Source organism: Anarhichas minor, unplaced genomic scaffold (genome assembly GCF_050575085.1).
Source record: "Anarhichas minor isolate MPS153535 unplaced genomic scaffold, ASM5057508v1 ptg000090l, whole genome shotgun sequence".
NCBI lineage: Eukaryota > Metazoa > Chordata > Actinopteri > Perciformes > Anarhichadidae > Anarhichas > Anarhichas minor.
Genome location: NW_027466536.1, coordinates 2,817,620 through 2,836,135, shown reverse-complemented (window position 1 = coordinate 2,836,135; position 18,516 = coordinate 2,817,620). Strand labels below are relative to the sequence as shown.

Below are 18,516 nucleotides of genomic sequence, written 5' to 3'. Positions count from 1 at the left end.
TAGAAAATGAAGTCAAACTTGCATATTTGCGACAGAGGGAAAATGTGTGTTGGATTTTAGATGGGCCTGGTATGGTGGACTGGAATGAAATTCACTAGAATAAAAACAATATTGAGCTCTGTGTTGTATTATCTTGTCATGATTTCGTAAAATTGGACCGCACCCTGAGCTGTCTGCAGTTCGTCCACAATTAATGGGGAAAAACTGCAGCTGCACAGTTTGTAGACAGCGTGCTGATATTCCCAGACATTTTCTCACATACTTCATTCATATCCTGCCTTCTTCCTAAATCTGGAATGTATACATAAATATTAATAAACTAAACAATTGCATTCATGAACAGAAGAAGAGGTGAAACATTCACACATTCCAGCCTGTGGATAGAACAACTTCAAGCGCATGCATACACACACACACACACACACACACACACACACACACACACACACACACACACACACACCCACACACACACACACACACACACACACACACACACAGCATTCGGTCTGGACACAGTATACGTTTGTACAGTTGTGAATGGATGCAAAATGTGAATTCTAAAATAATATATGACAGAAATGAGAGAGAAGGGAAGGGATAAAGACTGCCGAATGTTAGCGGGTTCAGAGACAGACTCTCCACTCGAAAGAGAGAAATTCCTTTCATCTGACAGGCAAAGGCACATTGTAGCTGTTTCTGCAGGGTGGAGTGCCTGTGAGTCTCAAGGGGCTTCACAGCACATGCTTCTACTCTCTGATGGTCAAGATAAATTCTAGTCTGATTCATGGCGTAACAGGTCTGGGATGGTTCTGGTCAGGGCAGCTCCTCAGCTGCACGTGAGGATTATAGGAGCATGGTAAGTATGATTTTATACAAGGCAAATGAGAATATGCATAGCATCATCTGTTTCATAATGAGGTCCAGCTTGTGCATCTGGATGGAATGTGTGCACTTTGTGGACTAACAGAGACTTTGGAAAATGTGTTGATAGTATGCAGTTACTGCCTGTGTACTCAAAACATTTACAAGGTGTAATATGTATGCATGTATTACAATCATAGGTGAATACATCCGTGATTGATTAACTGATACTTCCTTCTGTTACTCACCATATTTCTGGCTGAAATTAGGATTTTGTGAAGGAAAATAACTTACAGGGATATGAATCTTCACCTGTCATAAATGTTGACTATTGCCTGTTAATAAATATTTTGTCAGAAGAGAAGATTTTTGTTCAAGGGTGAAGTACGAGCAAACAAGACCAAGAGTCTGCATTCCTGCAGGCAGCATCGTCAGGTTGTACTTTGCTTTGAGCTAAATGCTAACATCAGCATGCTAACATGCTCACACTGATGATGCTAACAAGCTGATGTTTGCCAGTTAATGTTTACCGTGTTCACCATCTTAGTGTACCGTTAACATGCTAACATTTGCTAATTGTGCTGCAATCTACCCGAATCTTGGAAAAAAAACTACTTGCGTCATAGAAAAGTGCAATGGAACGGCCATTCAAGTAAGAATACTCGGGTAAGCATACTGTAGCCCGAGTTTGCCGACTTAAATGCACTTGACATCGCAGCAACATTGCAGCGCAAACATTGAATTACCTTTTCATAATTTTCGTCGTGTTTTATGTAGTGTTTGTGTTGTGAAACATGCTGTAACAACATTGTAGCTGCCATTTTTATTTCCAGTCAGTTGATTTGTGCTTCTTTGCGTGCATTCGGTACTAGCCTACCCCTCCCGTCTCTTTAAACAGGGTTTCAACAGATCCTTGAAATGTCTTAATTTAGATTGTCAGAAATATTTTGCCAACAGGATTCTCTAGCTGTGAATTTTAATTTACTACTAGGAACTTTAATTTGTGTGTTGATTTTGGCGGTCCCTGTGGACAAAAGTGGTAGTGTATCCGAGCACCAGATTCCCTTTGGAAAAACTCAAATTTCCTCCGCATTGTGCTGACTCTGGTTTCACCCGTGAGCATAGTAGCTCCCATTGACATAGGTCCTCTGTAGATTTGTCTTGGAAATGGTATTGTTATGGCATTGCAACAATGCAAGCTAACAAGGTGAAAATGGCATTCATTATTTTATTGCACTTTAACGTCTATTAGCACGCTACTCTGGTGGGCCGTTCTTGTGTCATTGTGCTGAAGCCTGAGGCAGAAGCCTGTCAAAGCCATTCATTCCAAATCGGGGCTGTCAGTTGGTGTCAGAGGCCTGCCTGAGGGGTCAGGGGTCAGCTGTGATTGGTTGTTATGAAATAGACTGCTGGATTGTGAAAGGGGTGAAATTTGCACGTGCAGTCCGTAACACATATGCAGCATGACACATTTAAAATACTTACTATACACAGAATACTATCCTAGATTATGCCTGCATAATTGACTTCATCGTACTACATCTATATTTATTCAAATGTGATTTCATCCTGCACTGTTGGGCCAAGTCTTTACAGCACTTTGACTCAAAACTAATGTCCTCCCTTTGATGAGCTGTATATCAACATCAATAAAAATCTACTTTGCTCTGTTTTATTGTCTCACTTTTAAAAGGTTCAATGGGCATCAGCTGCGTTTGGTTTTAATATGTGTCTGATAGAATATAAACCTCGATCAGCTGTAGAGGGCAGATAAATCTCTGACTTAATGGCTGTTTTAGTCTGTGATGGGATGTGTGTTTGTATTATTTATTCAGTTTGAGTTTTAGCGATGTGCTAAAACTTAAAACACAGTACATACAGTACGGATGCACTCAAAGAACAAGATTGGGTTGTGGATTTATTTGACTATAAAGAGACAGGGAGAGTATCACTGGCGCCATCCGCTCCACAATATTATCAACCAGATACTTAAACACGGAAATGGAAACATTTCTACGCTGGTTATGTAATCTGCTACTGTACACATGTTTGTGATGTCAGCTTCTGTGCTTTTATGTGATGCCATTATTCAACACATTGACATTGGTGAGTTGAAGTGGGACAGCTGTTTAAAGATGCGGGCTGGCATGGCTGATTGAAAAATAAGGGACGGTGAGGAAGATCAAGGGGGAAAAGGAAGAAAACATGAAGCTGGAGGACATATGAAATGCAGATGGGTCGATAAAAAGGGGGTGTGTGAGGAGGAATGGTTGACAACAGACAAACCATGTAGACCAAACATCTGCCTGAGTTCTGTAGCATCTCTCTGCCTTTCTTTCTGAATTATTTTTAAGCTTGTATCATACAAATATATGAAGAACCAATGCCTAAAACACCCAAATCTTGCAAACTAAAATAATTAGTTGAACTTTGACAGGGAGCCATTTAAAATTCCCCAAAAAGAAAACATCAAACAGCAACTGGCCATATACACATGCAACTGTGCATGTGTGATACAGTAACCTGTATCAACATGTATTTCAGCCTTCAGTGGAGGTGGTGTGTGGGTCTGGTCGCCCCTGTAGCTACACTAACCATTTCTCATTACCAGCATGTCTCTTTTCTTGAGGAGGTTAAAGCCATGCCCGATCTCAACTGCTTCCCCTTCATCACTTTTTTATTCCTGTATCGTTATCCTTCATCCTCTAATGGTCCTAACCAGCAGAAAGTCTGACGGTACTCCGCTGGCGGCGAGGGTTTCCTAGTATACAGTAATTGCTTCTTTTCTGTCAGTCTCTTCTTTCTTCACATTAGGCTCTTTTTATTTCCCCTCGCCTTTTTTTCAGCTGTAGCTTGCCTCCTGTTTCTGTCCCCTCTTGTGCTCCTCCTCGGTTTTAAGTTTCTCTCTTCATGCTTGGCTCTCCCAACTTTCTCCCAGCTGGTTTCTCCTCTTTCACGTGCAGTTATCTTCCCTTCTCTCCCCTCCTGTGTCCCCCATTTAGGTTTCTCTCATTTCCTCTCCCTCCTACTTCTTCTCTCACCTCTACTCTTTCTCGTACCGCTACCGAGAGCTTTGAACTCAGGTAGTCGTGCTGCATTCCTCAACATGACCCCCGGGAGCAGGGTCGGCAAAAAAGAAAAAAAAAAGAAAGAAAAAAACGATTTCAGCTGTTTCTATAGCGACTTTGAGCCCATGGGCTCCACTGCAGGGTCAAAGTGACCGGGAGGGGCTGAGTAGACTTCAAAGCTCTTCCTGTGTTGTCTGCTTTATTGGAGTTGATGTTGAAAGGGTCAAATATAGACAGTCCAATACTACTGCTCCTCTCCCTTTCTCTCTTTCTCTTTCTTCACACACACACACACACACACACACACACACACACACACACACACACACACACACACACACACACACACACACACACACACACACACACACACACACACACAGTGAGTTGTGGACCAGGTTAAAACTGAAATTGTCCCACTTAGTTGCTAGAAGTAAAAGCACATGGTCAAAAGTCAAAAATCAAAGTGGCAGAGGCCGAGACATCCTGCCTTTTAGTCTCTAGTGGGTCACACTCCAAAAATGCTGAATCATGTCACATGATGCAACTCAACTGCAGCCGATGTTATCCTAATGACATCTCAGTGACATCAACAGGGTTGTTTTGACATCACTATTCAAGGACATTTATCAGCTCAACAGATCAAAATATCTTAATATATCAAAGAAAAGTGTATTCACTGTTTTGTTTATTGCTCAGTCAGACATGTTTTCCCTTTTAAGTGCCGTATAGACAGTGTGTAAATTTGGGTATTGGAAAATTAAAAGACCAAATTTCCTCACGTTTCAAGTAACAGAAGCTCTTAGGTTCACTGGATTGGAAATCCTCCTCATTTTGAGTCTTCTTTTCCTTGATAATAGGTGGCCTCTGCTCTCTCTTGGCAGTCAACCATGGCATACAGTGTGTGTGCATGTCTGTGTGTTTGAGTGTGTGTTTGGTTTTCATGTAGAGTTTCCATGAAACATGGATTATGTCTTTGTTCCTGTCTGGCAGATCAAAGGCTTGTGGTATTTTGTGACCAACTCTCTTGTTGTGGCAAGTTTTCTTTTCTGCAGTCTCTTTCCTGTCGAGTGTGTATGACAATGCGTGTGTGTGTGTGTGTGTGTGTGTGTGTGTGTGTAGCTTCTGTCTGTTAGTAGAGGGGGGATTCCAGTGTGGGCTACTGTTTGTAAACCTTGGTTTTCGGGTTTGTTATTGCAGATTTATGCAGAGTGACATGTTTATTTATGCTTGCATTATACCAGGTTGAAGATGTTTATCGGGTACCTCTAGTTGGTTCGGGGTTATGAAAGCTAGTTTTCTTGTTGGTTGCACCCAAACATTCTGCAGCAGAGGAAGTACATGAAGAAAATCTTTTCTCTCGGGTTTCAGTTGGAAAGAAACTCACAGAACCATTTAGACCTTATTGTGTTGTTCCAGTGATGCAATTTAACACTTCTAATTGTGTTAATGGGAGCATGCTTCATATATTGTTACTGACAGCAGCAAAATACTCTACATTCAGTTGAAGCACTGAAACGAAAACCGATACAATCTACTATGATTACGTTGTTTGGTCTACATCTGTAAATTCCACAATCCTCCCTGTGGTATAATATCTGGACAAATCTGCACTTTTCAGCTCAGTTCTATTGTTGAGAAGGTTGCAAATGCAATATCAGCAGCTTCTCACTGGAGGGAGCCACAGTCACATTTTCCCTCTGCAACCCAGCATCTATGTGACACTACTGCAATAATAGACAAACACATTCAATAACAAAGTCAGACTTTAAGACAGTATCTGTAACACAGGCTTTTTGAATCAACTTCTGAACTTGTGATTTTGATCGAAATCAATTAAAAAAATCAGGAGACTCTATTGTCACATTCCTGACATAAACAGTTTCTGTTTGTTATGTTACTGCAGTTTAGTCCATTCCAGAGAGTGAGTTCATTACATTACATTACAGTCATGTAGCAGACGCTTCCATCCAAAGTGACTTACAATTCAGTATCTATCTATACACCGTAGGCACAGCTACGGGAGCAATTTGGGGTTAAGTGTCTTGCTCAAGGACACATTGACATGTGACTAGTGGAGTCGGGGATCAAACCGCCGATCCTCTGATTGAAGCACGGCCCTGCTCTCCACTTAGCCACGGTCAACCCCGAGTTCAAGGTTCAATATAAACACTTTAAGGACTGTACAAAAATGACCACGGTAGGGAGGAAGGCTGAAGCTAATTTAAAAAAAGCAAAACCCGGCATTAATACTATTTTCCCCTTGACTTAGAGAAAAACTGCAAAACTCTCTCACTAATATCTTAAAATGCTAGAATGGGTAAAACTATTTTAACAATAAATAACAAAAAAAGGAAAAGCATACGAGCACTTAATTTCCACATTGTGTACAACCATTACACACATTAAGATTTAGATGATAAATTGTCAAATTTATAGCAAACATCTAACAATTTTGGTACAGTCCCTTGCGTTTGTAGAAACACTTGAGGTGTGACTTCACTTGATTTAGCCTCTGATTGTGATCGTGGAGCTCCAGATCTCTTTAAAAACTCATCGTACTTCAGCAACTGAAACAATTTTTCCGTCAGTCATGTCATGTCCTGTTCTTTTGCTTTAGCTCTGCTGCTTCGTCCCATCTTGTCAGTATGCATATCGATGTTTTTGGTGGTCGACCCTTGACCCCTGCGGTTCATCTGATGGAGGAGGAGCAGGAACAGAGCAGAGACGATGAGAGCCACTCCTGCCATTAAGAAACCCGTTCCGTAATCACTCATCTTGTCTATGAAGAATCCTAAAGTGAAGAATGCGTGTAAGTGATTTACAGCTTTGACACAGTCATATTTCTAATCATCGTATTTAAGTCTTAACATTCTTTGCTGACTGGAATGCACCCATGCGGGCCAAAGCACAGCAACATTAACAATTATGATTAACATTTTGGCTTCTTTTAATGACAGATATTTCTAAATGAGGCAGAAGACTGAGGCAGAGATGAGGCAGAGAAGATTGCGCGAATATTCATTTTATCCGTAGGCAGTAATGCCAGCGCCTTCCTCCCATGAAGGGAACATAATTAGAACGCTTTGATGAATCCTCAACATCCATCAACTCTCTGGTCTTCAAAGTACTCAAAGTACTGAACAGTACAGTACATAAGTAAGAAATAGCCTGTGTCAGAGGGACCGTGTTAAGTTATAAATAGGACACCACCTTCATTTTAATTAGCTTTTTACTTTATTTGAGGTCAGCTTCAGCTTTTAGCATTAACTTAAATTTAACATTTACATGTGGTGGTGTTGCTTTAATCCAAATTACAGTAGAAGGCTTCAGGAACTTGTGAAGTGGAAGGGAAATGGAGAAAGCACTGAGCAGGGTAATGAAAAGCATTTCCCCCATACATCGACGGATTTAATTGATAATAAAGAATACTGAGCAAAAAGGAAAGTCCAAGTTTTCCTATAATCCTGCAGAGGAAAATAGCTGTTGCTGTTTAATAATTCACATCACATGTATTCCCTGTTTTTGCTACACTAACCACCTTCTTGAAAATCCACTGAACAACATCAAATGAATCCAAACTACAATAATGTGTGACTGTGTTTTTTTCATATTAAAGAGGTTTCCGCAACTGATTCTCTACTGACTGTGCTGTATTTACTGCTATTGTTTAAAGTTGTGGGGTCATAACCTCAGTAATCGGGTTTTGTAGGACGGTGATGTGGGCGGGGCTACAGTATATGTTGGCTTGCAGAGAGAGGACTAGAAAAAAAAAAGCCAGGGGGGGCATTTCAATGTATTGCTGCCTAAGATTATTTTTTTATCTCTCACAATAAAATTGATTAATGAAGATAAGTGCAAACATATTGCCAAAGAGGCTGACACGTTTGAGAAGCTTTCCAGCCGCTGCTAAAACTATCTGTTTATTTTAACATGTATTCAAATGTATTTTGGAACAATGGTGGGATACAAAAAAATGATGGACACCTAAGTGTACAGATAAGGGGAAGAGTCGCCATCATTGATTCATTTTTCTTACAAAATGTATCTAATCATAAAAGAAGAAACATACACACGTACATAAAAACTAAGCAGACAATAAATAAGAGAGAGTTAAACACTGATTTATCCAAAACATCCTGTCAGGAATATGCCCATAATATTGAATTTGTCTGCTGGATGTTTTATGTATTGTCCCATAACTTAAAGCTGCAGTAGTTCTTTATTTTGTATTACTATAATGTAAACAAATAGAGTTATCACTTGGCTCTGCAGATCCCCCTCAGCTCTCATGAGTGTTTTCACATCTTTCAGCTCATTGTTTTGGTTTTATGACCCACAACTTTTCTGTTTATGTTTCTCATCAGTGTTGTTTTCTGCCACATCAGCCAACTGTTTCAGTGAGAAAGCTTTGATAAAGCTACTGTACACTATACCTGCTCAGCACCAAAACGCAGACACTAAAAGTTTGCAACTAGCTGATGTACACAGTGGAGCATTTTGCAGCGAAAGAACCATATATTTCCCTCAGGGGTTGGTGAAAACCAAAAAAGAAATAAAACCACACTGAATATTGGACTTGCGTTTATTTGGTGGCCGGAGACACAACTCAAAATGAATGCAATGTTGCTTTGTGTCTAACTGTTTGTGCTAACTGTTTGTTAGCAAGTTCACCATATCAACTTAAAAATATATGAGTGTTTTGTTTACAGCTTGTTTCCCAAAGTGGCCAATGCATCAGTTATCGCTTTGGTCACAGGTTGCAGTTTTCTCTACACCTTTGTTCTGCCATTTCTCTTTTACAGTTGTATCGTGTTCTGTAGGAGACAGCGTATGAATCTGGACAACTGTCACAAGCAACTCAATGTAAAGTCAGTGGGGAAGAAACTCTATTCGAGGGACAAAAAAAAAATCTTTGACAAGCAATCGGCCATGAAATTAACACAACCATAGAGTATCATGACATTACAATTTTTGCACAGTTGCTCTCTGAATAAAAGCCCAGGTCCTTTGGGAGTGGATGACAAAATTCCTGATTAATTGAAGGGTGGTGCTGCATGCCATGAAGGTCTAAAAATCTCATTTTGGTAGAATAGGCTTACTGGGCTGTGGTTACAATGCAGAACGGTGTATAAGCACATCCATTGTGTCAGATTTAATGCGTTGGAAGAATAGGCTCGGGAAAATGACCGACACCGTGACCTTGTATTAGTGATTTGAGCTTTTTCCTACGCTAACAGAAATGTTAAGCTACAGTCAATGAAGTTACAATTCTTCTCTATTCTACCCTTTGCAGCTTCTTGTTTATTTCTAGCGGACAGCAAGTTAGCGTGATGGAACAGATCACAGGGAATTTTACAGCAACAACTCAAAGCTGAAATCCATTTCTTTGATATGCACAGTAGGCACTCCATGTACTTGCAATTAACTATCAAAGCATCCTTCTCACTCACCAGCAATGGGCGGTCCAAGCAGGCCTCCGCTACCACGTATGAGCATGAAGAAACCTAGCGCACTTCCGAGCCTGTTGACGCCCACAACCTCAGCCAGCACGGTGATGTGGATGGCTACCATGGCACCGTACACCAGGCCAAAAGCTGCGCTGAAAACAGCTAGCTCTGAGAACGAGGAGGCCAGCGGGCAGAGGAGTAACACGGTTCCCAGCAGAATCACTGTAGCTGTCAGCTGCTGCACCTGGTAGAGACACAGGAGACAGACATGTGCATCAGCTGTTGCACTTACAGTGGCCTCCACATCCACATGCACTTTTCATGTAGGCAGACCATTGCTTATTTACAGGAATAGATCAATATTTTGGGAAATATGCTTATTCTCTTTCTTGCTGAGAGTTAGATGAGAAGAGTTATACCACTGTCATGTCGTTACGCTAACTATGATGCTACAACCAGCAACTGGTTCGCTTAGCTTAGCATAAGGACTTGAGGCTCCAACGGTAAAAAATCTTGCCCCCGAATATGTGCTGCACAATTTCTTGTCTTTAGGAAGTTACTAAAAGTTGAATTGTCATTATTATACTTTTGTACAGATTAAACAAACAATATTTAACATGTTAGTAAATGAGCTGGAGGGTGGATTTTTAAAAATATATTTTACCTTTGTTCAGAGCCAGGCTAGCCCTTTCATACTGCTTCCAGTCTTTATGCTAAGCTAAGCTAATTGGCATGAGGGTAGATTCATATGCATGTGAAGCTGGTGAAACATGTCTCAGTCTCTCAGACCATCAGTCCCCCCAAGGCTGCGTTCTTTCCCCTCTCCTCTTCTCCCTGTACACCAACAGCTGCACCTCCAGTCACCAGTCCGTCAAGCTCCTGAAGTTCGCGGATGACACCACCCTCATTGGACTCATCTCTGGTGGCAATGAGTCCGCCTACAGGTGGGAGATCGAACCATCTGGTAACCTGGTGCATTCTGAACAACCTAGAGCTCAACGCTCTAAAGACAGTGGAGATGTTTGTGGATTTCCACAAGAACGCAGCACTACCTGCCCCTATCACCCTGTGTGACTCCCCCGTCAACGATGTGGAGTCCTTCCACGTCCTGGACTCCACCATAACCCAGGACCTCAAGTGGGACCCTAACATCAGCTCCATCACCAAGAAGGCTCAGCAGAGGATGTACTTCCTGAGGCAGCTGATGAAGATCAACCTGCCAAAGACAATGATGGTGCACTTGTACACTGCCATCATTGAGTCCATCCTCTGCTCCTCCATCATCGTCTCAGCGTATCATTCGTTCTGCTGAAAGAGTGATTGGCTGCAATCTGCCGTTCCTCCAAGACTTGTTCGCTTCCAGGACCCTGAAGCGGGCAAGAAAGATTGTAGCCGACCCCTCTTACCTGGACACAAACAGTTTGAGTCCTTTCCCTCTGGCAGGAGGCTGCGGTCCATCAGGACCAAGACCTCACAAGAACAGTTTCTTCCCATCTGCAGTTGGGTTCATCAACAAAGCCCGGGACCTCCACTGACTCTGACTCTTACACCCCCAGGACAATTTCCTACCGTTACACACCCTTGCACATCCTTTCGATATTAAAATACACTTGCCACTTTTATATTATACTTGTTTTAACGTACTGTTATCTGTTTGTTTGTTAACTCTATTTTATTGTTAATTTTAATAATTTTCTATTATTAAATTATGTCTTGATTATTGCACTGTGTTTATTGTTTATTGTTATGCACCAGTCACCAAGTCAAATTCCTAGTATGTGTAACTTGGCAATAAACGGTTCTGATTCTGATATTCACTGTATGGACAGGATTGTAGTATCTTTTCAGATATGTGATTTTCAAAATGTTGTCGCTTTGGTTAACTAACTGAATGTACCATATCCACCAGTCTGAGGTTTGCCACCCAGCCAAAAAACACCCTTCCAAACAGGTCCAACGCTGCAGAGATGGACATGAGTGCAGCCGCCTGGTACTCCTCAATCCCCTTACTACGAGCATATGGAATCAGGAACAGAGCTGGGGCAAAGAAACCCAGTGCAGCAAACACCCCAAACATGGAGTAGACCATGAATCGAGCATTGGTGATGAGGGTATAATCTACGTATTTAAGGATTTTGGTCCTTAGTTCATCCTTCTTGGTCCTGTTGTCTGAGACTTTCTTGGTTGAATTAAAACCCTGATCAGACCCCTCAGATACGCTCAGCTCTGCATCTTGGCAGCTTGGTTTGCCTTGCTCCGAGTTGTCTATTGGTAGCAATTCCAGGGACAAGCCTTCCTCCTCTGCTTTGACCTCACAAGTCACGTCTCTGGTGACTTTTAGTGGCCTCAACAGCATCCCGCACACACAGAGGTTAAGTTGCAAACCCCCCAGGATTAGCAAAGCACCCCTCCAGGAGTAGCTGTCAATCAACAGCTGAAATAGAGGTATGAGGACAAAGGTAAGGATGCACTCTCCAGCGCTGGCCACGGCGTTTGCCATCGGACGCCTCGTCTCAAAGTACAAGCCCAGCATGGTCAGTGTGGGGGTCCATGTCATTGCATAGCCAAAACCTGCAGCAAAGGATACCAGTGAATATCATGTTTTGTGTGTATGGTTTTGAGTTTTTATTGTACGTGTGTGTTTGCTTCAAACCACTCACCATTTAGGAACCCCACTGTTAGGTAGAGTTCAATCAGGTTACGAGCAAAAGCCCCAAACACGACTCCTACGCTGCATATCAGTCCTCCCATTATCACTACAGAGCGATGGCTGTAGCGAGCACTCAGAGCAGATGCTACAGGAGCTGCAGAGGGACACGCAGGACATATATATATATATATATATATATATATATATATATATATATATATATATATATATACATATAATAGTATTAAGGACATTTACAGTTATTTTATTTGGGGCAACACAATTGCAGTACACTGAATGTGTATGTACTTCACAGCAGGTAAGAAGTCCTATTTATTTTCAAGTTGCATAAAAGAAGATGTTCTCTTATCTAATTCAGTTTGATTCATATTCTCAGTGAAAATAGACATTGAATTAAACAACAGATAATAATTTAGAGTTGTAACACTATTGTCTCTTGCTGCTTGAGTGAGCCTACATTTGCAGCATATACTAATTTAATTTACCCACACACTCATTTTGTTCAGAGACATCTAAAAGATTTGACATCAAGGTCAAAAAGAGTGGAGGGATTTTAAAAGACATGAATATGAAGTCTTGATAATATTGTTGAAATTGAGGGGTATAAAACATGTATTGATGCCCTATAGTGTAAAGTATTTTTTTTTCAATACAATTTATAATATTTTATAAATAGGCATATGTACTTATATTCTGGTAATTACCCACAAAGTGAATGGTAGCCACGGCAATGGAGGTAATCCAAGCTATTCCTGTTGCTGTGGTTTCAAAGTATTGGTGTATCTCGACGTAGAATACACCAAATGCTTTAATGACCCCAAAGGTCAGGCCAAATACCAGGAAGCAGGAGAGCAGAATGAACCAGGCGTAGCCACCATCGGGGGCTGCTGCTGGTGCCACAGCTACCCTCCCATTCGCTGGGGAGTGCATGTTCATCTGTGCTGGTTGCTGCCACATTCATATATCTAGCAAAAAATACATTGGTGTCATCTTTCATATTTTGTACACAGGGGTGGAAGTAACAAATGACATTACTGTCATTACTGTAACAAAGTTGTTTTCATAAAAAACTAATTTTACCTTGTAAGTATTTTTTTCATTTCAAGTATTGTATGTTGTTACATTTCAAGTCGCATCGGTTACAGAGTCAAAATAAAAAGTTGCATGAAAAAGTGCTGATGAACAACAAAGGAATAAAAGAAAGGATCCAAAGCCACAAACGCACCAGAAGCTGCAGCAGAGAAGAAGCTGCAAGAGGGCATGAGCTCCACAGAGCTCCATGTGAGGGCCCGACCAGATGCTGAATGCTAAAACGCTCATTGTGGATCCTCCAGCAGCATCTTCTTCATTCATTGACAAACTTTTACCATCAGGGAGGTGTGTGACACTTTTATGCTGTTTTTGACAACTGTGACAGACAGGCATTCAGCTCCAGCTTTTAAAAAAATATATGTATTTTTTTAATTCAATGCTTTGAGCATGAACAAGCAGAGAAGTTGAACCTCAAGCAGATTCTGAAGGACACTGCACTGCTCTAGACTCGCAGAATGCCGTTGAGACAGGTGAGTACAACAATATACGATGAACAACCCTGTTTGTGTGTATGTGTGTGTGCTACATTGTTTGCAAAAGCTGTGTAGGTTCCCTCTTTTGTGTTTGTGGGCTGTTGCTGTTGCAGACATTGTCTTTACATCTCTGAATTGGTTGCCTTTGTGATGTTTTATTCTGCTGTTAAAGTGTCTCTATTCCGGTTGATTCTTGTACTGACCAACTGAGTACATTTGTACACGTAATCTTACTTTTACTTGGGTAAATGCTATTTCATCCGTGTTTGTACAGCAATCACCACATTTTGCAAACGAATATACACGCGGATATACGGATATAACGCTTTACTGTTATAGATAACAGTAAAGCACAATAGATCATTGAACAGCCTGACAGACATTTACACAATAGTGTTCTATCAAGAGAAGGAAATAAAAAGTAAAAATGTGACATTGTAAACTGTTTGCCATTTCTAAGGATAACAGTCAGTCCTAGCAGACATACCATGCATGATAGGATTTAGCATTTTTTTTTTTTTTACATAACACACATAACAATAATGGAGCCTCGTAGTCTGCATAAGAACCAGTTTACAGAGGATTTTCAAGCATTTTAATTATAGAGATTACGCGCCTCATGTGTGCATGGATAGAAAGGTCTGGACTCAAATCTGGAACATGACCCCAAAAGCTCACAATACAAGCCAAGGTGAATCAAAACAAAAGATGCAATACATTCACACTTTTCACATGTGTTATTATATGTAAAGTAACATTCCTACCATCCCTCATGGTCAAAGTGAAGCCATCATGCTGCAAGCCAACTCTCCAGGCTTAGTGCTTTATATAACCTGACAGGTGCAAGGGTCAACAATGGACAATACGTGTGTCAGCGTAACCAAGAAAAAGGATTAAAACAAAGGCAAGTTGAGTGAAGCATTGATGGTGCCTTGTTATGAAAAATCCAAGGCTGAAGTTATACGTAACATATGTGCACTTGAGCGGCTAACCTGGAAAGACGTTTGTAACCCATTATCTCCGTTCCTCAGTGTGTTGAGACGCTGAAAAAACAACACGTGCAGGGCAAAGTTCCATCAACATGTGATTCAGAGTCAAGAGCAAGAGAGAAAGAATAGATATGACCTGAAGTGTATTCAAATATTGTATGGTTTTGTAATAGAGAATACAATATTGTATTGTATTCTCTATAACGTTAAATATTTACGACTAAATAAGGAACAATCAAAGATTACGTTTGGAATTTTCCAAATAATTCCTATCATTGTGCAGCAGTGCAACATGCGGGCCATGTCGATTTAAAATTGGGAACCATTGCAATCGTTACACCTATCATGTCCCACCATGAAGTGCTACTGTGTCAGACAATATTAATTGGCACATGATAAACACTGTAATGCAGGGATCAATCTACAGGCTCAGACAACCGAGTTAATGTTCTGCATGCATGGGGCAAGTCAACACAGTGGGGCGCCCAGCAAGTCCTTTCATATGTGATAAGATTCCCCATGTTCACATCCCTCCTGCTGTCTCACAGACGGTTTGCATGAATCCTCTGAAGATCAGAATGTGTCACAAACCAAACCAAAACCAACAAGGTGCTCAGAGTCCTAAGAGCAAAATGTTTTGACAACAAATGAAACCCAGACATGAGTCTGTAATGGTCACAAAATTACAATTACAGTTTCTGTTCTGAGATATTGAGCATCAAAGATTTGGCCATCTAACAAAACAACAATGTAGCCTACATGATGATCTATCTATCTATCTATCTATCTATCTATATAGCTCACAAAATATTAATTCAGGAAGGAAATGTTGTCAACCACTTTTCAAATGGTTGTAAGTAGACATGCTTGGATTTGAGATGGCTTCATTATCCCACAAACAGCTCAGACAAATGCTTCATAAATTACCATTAACTGCCTCTCAGTGGTCCAGCCTGCCAATAAATGTTAGCCAACCATTAATTCAGCCTATGAACTGCCTCTTTTATGAGTTTTACAGTTCACTAAAGGGGCACAGTACGAAGGCTTTTGATGTGTCAGATCGTTATTGCAGTAACGATGTGACACACCCAAAGTCAAAGCCCCATGGGGATAAGCATCTTTAAAGTGAACAGTTGTTCAGGCCAAGTTATTTGGGCTCCTGAGTCAGCAGACAACGGCAATGAAGTTTTTTAGTCTTGCTTTAATAAGGCAACACATTATTACTATTCATGGCCTATTGATCATGTTAGGAACTGCCGGCACAACACTAAACCACTTAACTTACGATATGGGGCGACTCATCTGCTGAAGATCACTGTGTCGCAGCTCTGCTCGGGTACTAGAGCTTGGACAGACAGAAGGGGGTGGAACAAAATAATCAATCCTCTCCATCTGTATCTGCCCAACACCCAGACAATACTTTAGAAGATCTGTTACATAATATCATCAATTGTCCCTGGCTTTTTCACAGGATCTTCTGTAATTTTACTTTCATAGACCAAGCTTGTTTTGGTGCACTGATCATTGAATTATACTTTCCCAATGGGTGTTCTACAAACACTCAAAGATTTATAGGCATGGGTGATAAATTATAAATCTATGGTGGGGATGACTGAGAAGGCGAGAGCAGTGGTACAGATGGAGAGGAACACCCTCTGAATAATGAATATGTGCTGGAGAGGCCTGACATGCAGGGCACAGAGGGACGGACTCCTCTGATGTCTTTTCTGTTCTTCACTAGTTTCACTGGATCTCGCTTCATGTCTGAATTAATGCTGCAGCAAGGACTTGTTTGTCTGTGCAGGCTTTCCCTAAATGTCAGCAAACAAGTCCTGAAGAAATAACCTCTCACTGTTTGTCTTTCATACACAGTCTCAGCTCCTTATGGATGCAAGTGCTGTCCATGGTAACCCTGCAGCATGTGAAGAAAAGACCACATGGCACTAATCTTACTCCAGATCATTAATTCTTTATCTGGGTTCATGTTGCACAACCACATGGGCTGTATTGCCTTCATTTATTGAGGGTTTTTCAATGATTTACTCAATTTCATTTGAAAAAAAGGCAAAAACAGCTATTTCTGAGAATTTCAGTATACCGATTTCTGAGCTAACATTGCTGACTTAACCTTTCCTGTTGTTTATTCCACGTTTTTGAAATTTTGAAAACTTTTTCTTCAAGTTAGTGATGCAAGACCGCAGAAATACAGTTTACTCCACGTTTTTGAAGGGAAACTATTTTCCAGCTTCTTCCCTGCACGCTTTGTCTGAATAAACTGCTTCTTTCCCAACCACGATAACAGCACTGGTGTGGCTCTATAGGGATGGTAGTGTCCGTTGTTTTGCTCAACACTGAAAGATCTCAACAACAATTGGATGGATAGCCATAAAATTGTGAACCGACATGGGATGTTTTTATTGATTTATGTCTTTCTATCTAGCGCCATCAGGTAAGTTTTCACTCATCCAATGGCATCCATGACCTTCAGAAGGAGAATCCTAATGACTTTGGTGATCATCTGACACGATAGCGCCACCATGAGGGTCACATGTGTGGTGTTAAGTGAGATGTCTCAACAACTATTGGATGGATTGTCATGACGTTCGATACAGGCATTTGTAATCCCATGAGTTGTAGTTACTTTGGTGACGCCTTACTTTACCTCTTTACCATCATAAGGTCTAAAATTTAATGCGTTTGTCGTTCATGACATCGGCCTTAGCTATAGCTTTTTCTTAACGCTAAGTAGCCAATGTTAGTATGCCAACACACAAAATTCCGATGGTTAACACGGTAAACAATATATGTAATGAACATTACCATTTTAGCATTGCCATTGTGAGCATATTACCATAGTATACGGTATTGACTGTATGTTTTTAGTTATAGTTAAAGAAAATCAAAGTGCATAGCTTTCATCCACGATAAATAGCGACCCATTTGAAGAAACACAAGACAGAACTTCTCTGATTATTGATGCAACATAAATGTGTCCAACAGCCACTGACACATGCGCCCAAGTAATTGCTGTAAAAGCTAACAAGCCACTCAGTGTGTGAGTGTGTGTGTAACGCAATCAGACATGGGATTGTGTGAAGAGCCAAGGTCATTGTAAAAGACAATGCAGTGGTACTCATACAAGGAGAGGGTCCGCAGTCATCGACTGTCGGCTTAGTGGTGGAGCCAAAAGTTTATTACTAGCCTACTCATCTCTGTGTATTTGTCTGCAATAAAAGTATTATCGCTGATCCTGCAGGAGTCATGCCACACACACACACACACACACACACACACACACACACACACACACACACACACACACACACACACACACACACATAAACATGCCTCATCAAGAATTTGACTCAGTTAGTTTGACGCTTTTGTTTTTCTCATCAGGTTGCAAATGGGTATACAGTGATTCTGTCCTTATAGCTATCCAGAAACAGTGAGAAATTTGTTTCCGAAGCCATAATACATCTATTTATATAAGATGACAGATTGATTGGCCTTTGATGATTTAATTAGAAGAACTGTGAAGTTGTAAACGTTCCACAACTGGTTCCTGGGCTGAGGAAAGTTTAAAGATGTCTTTGTGAGCTCATATTTAGGCTAGTCAGGTTCTGTAAAACTGGCCCATGGCACCTTCCCCACTCTGTCTTTTCCAAAAAACGGCGTAGTAAATAATTATTTAAGATTCAACCCTGTTTGAAAACCAAAGCATGTACGCCCCCCCCCCCCCCCCCCCCCACAGTGCCGATGCAGCACACACGCCACATCTGCAACACTTCAGCTTGCAGATATCCTTTCATCTATCTCCACGCTTTCCTCAGCCCCAAAGAATGTTTGCCGGTCGGCTTTGTTTTTAGCTGAGTGTGAATTATTCTGCCGAATGAATAGGAGAACGGA

At 41.0% G+C, this 18,516-nt stretch overlaps 1 protein-coding gene across 1 annotated transcript; it reads right to left on the bottom strand.

Moving 5' to 3' along the window:
* Positions 1-5,685: 5,685 nt before the first annotated feature.
* On the bottom strand, positions 5,686-18,301 carry LOC142938779 (monocarboxylate transporter 13). Its single transcript, XM_076082174.1, has 5 exons — positions 12,758-18,301; positions 12,043-12,186; positions 11,280-11,953; positions 9,386-9,626; positions 5,686-6,726 (listed from the first exon to the last, which is right to left on the bottom strand). The coding sequence occupies exons 1-5, from the start codon at positions 13,008-13,010 to the stop codon at positions 6,524-6,526; spliced, it is 1,515 nt and encodes a 504-aa protein (XP_075938289.1). The 5' UTR covers positions 13,011-18,301; the 3' UTR covers positions 5,686-6,523.
* Between the last annotated feature and the right edge of the window lie 215 nt (positions 18,302-18,516).

Excerpts from the sequence above, each read along its gene's own strand:
- LOC142938779 (XM_076082174.1), bottom strand. The coding sequence starts at position 13,010 with ATGTGGCAGCAACCAGCACAGATGAACATGCACTCCCCAGCGAATGGG. Across the intron at positions 12,187-12,757 it reads GGCTACCATTCACTTTGTGG|CTCCTGTAGCATCTGCTCTG; the intron begins GTAATTACCAGA and ends GTCCCTCTGCAG. Across the intron at positions 9,627-11,279 it reads ACCTCAGACTGGTGGATATG|GTGCAGCAGCTGACAGCTAC; the intron begins GTACATTCAGTT and ends TGTCTCTACCAG.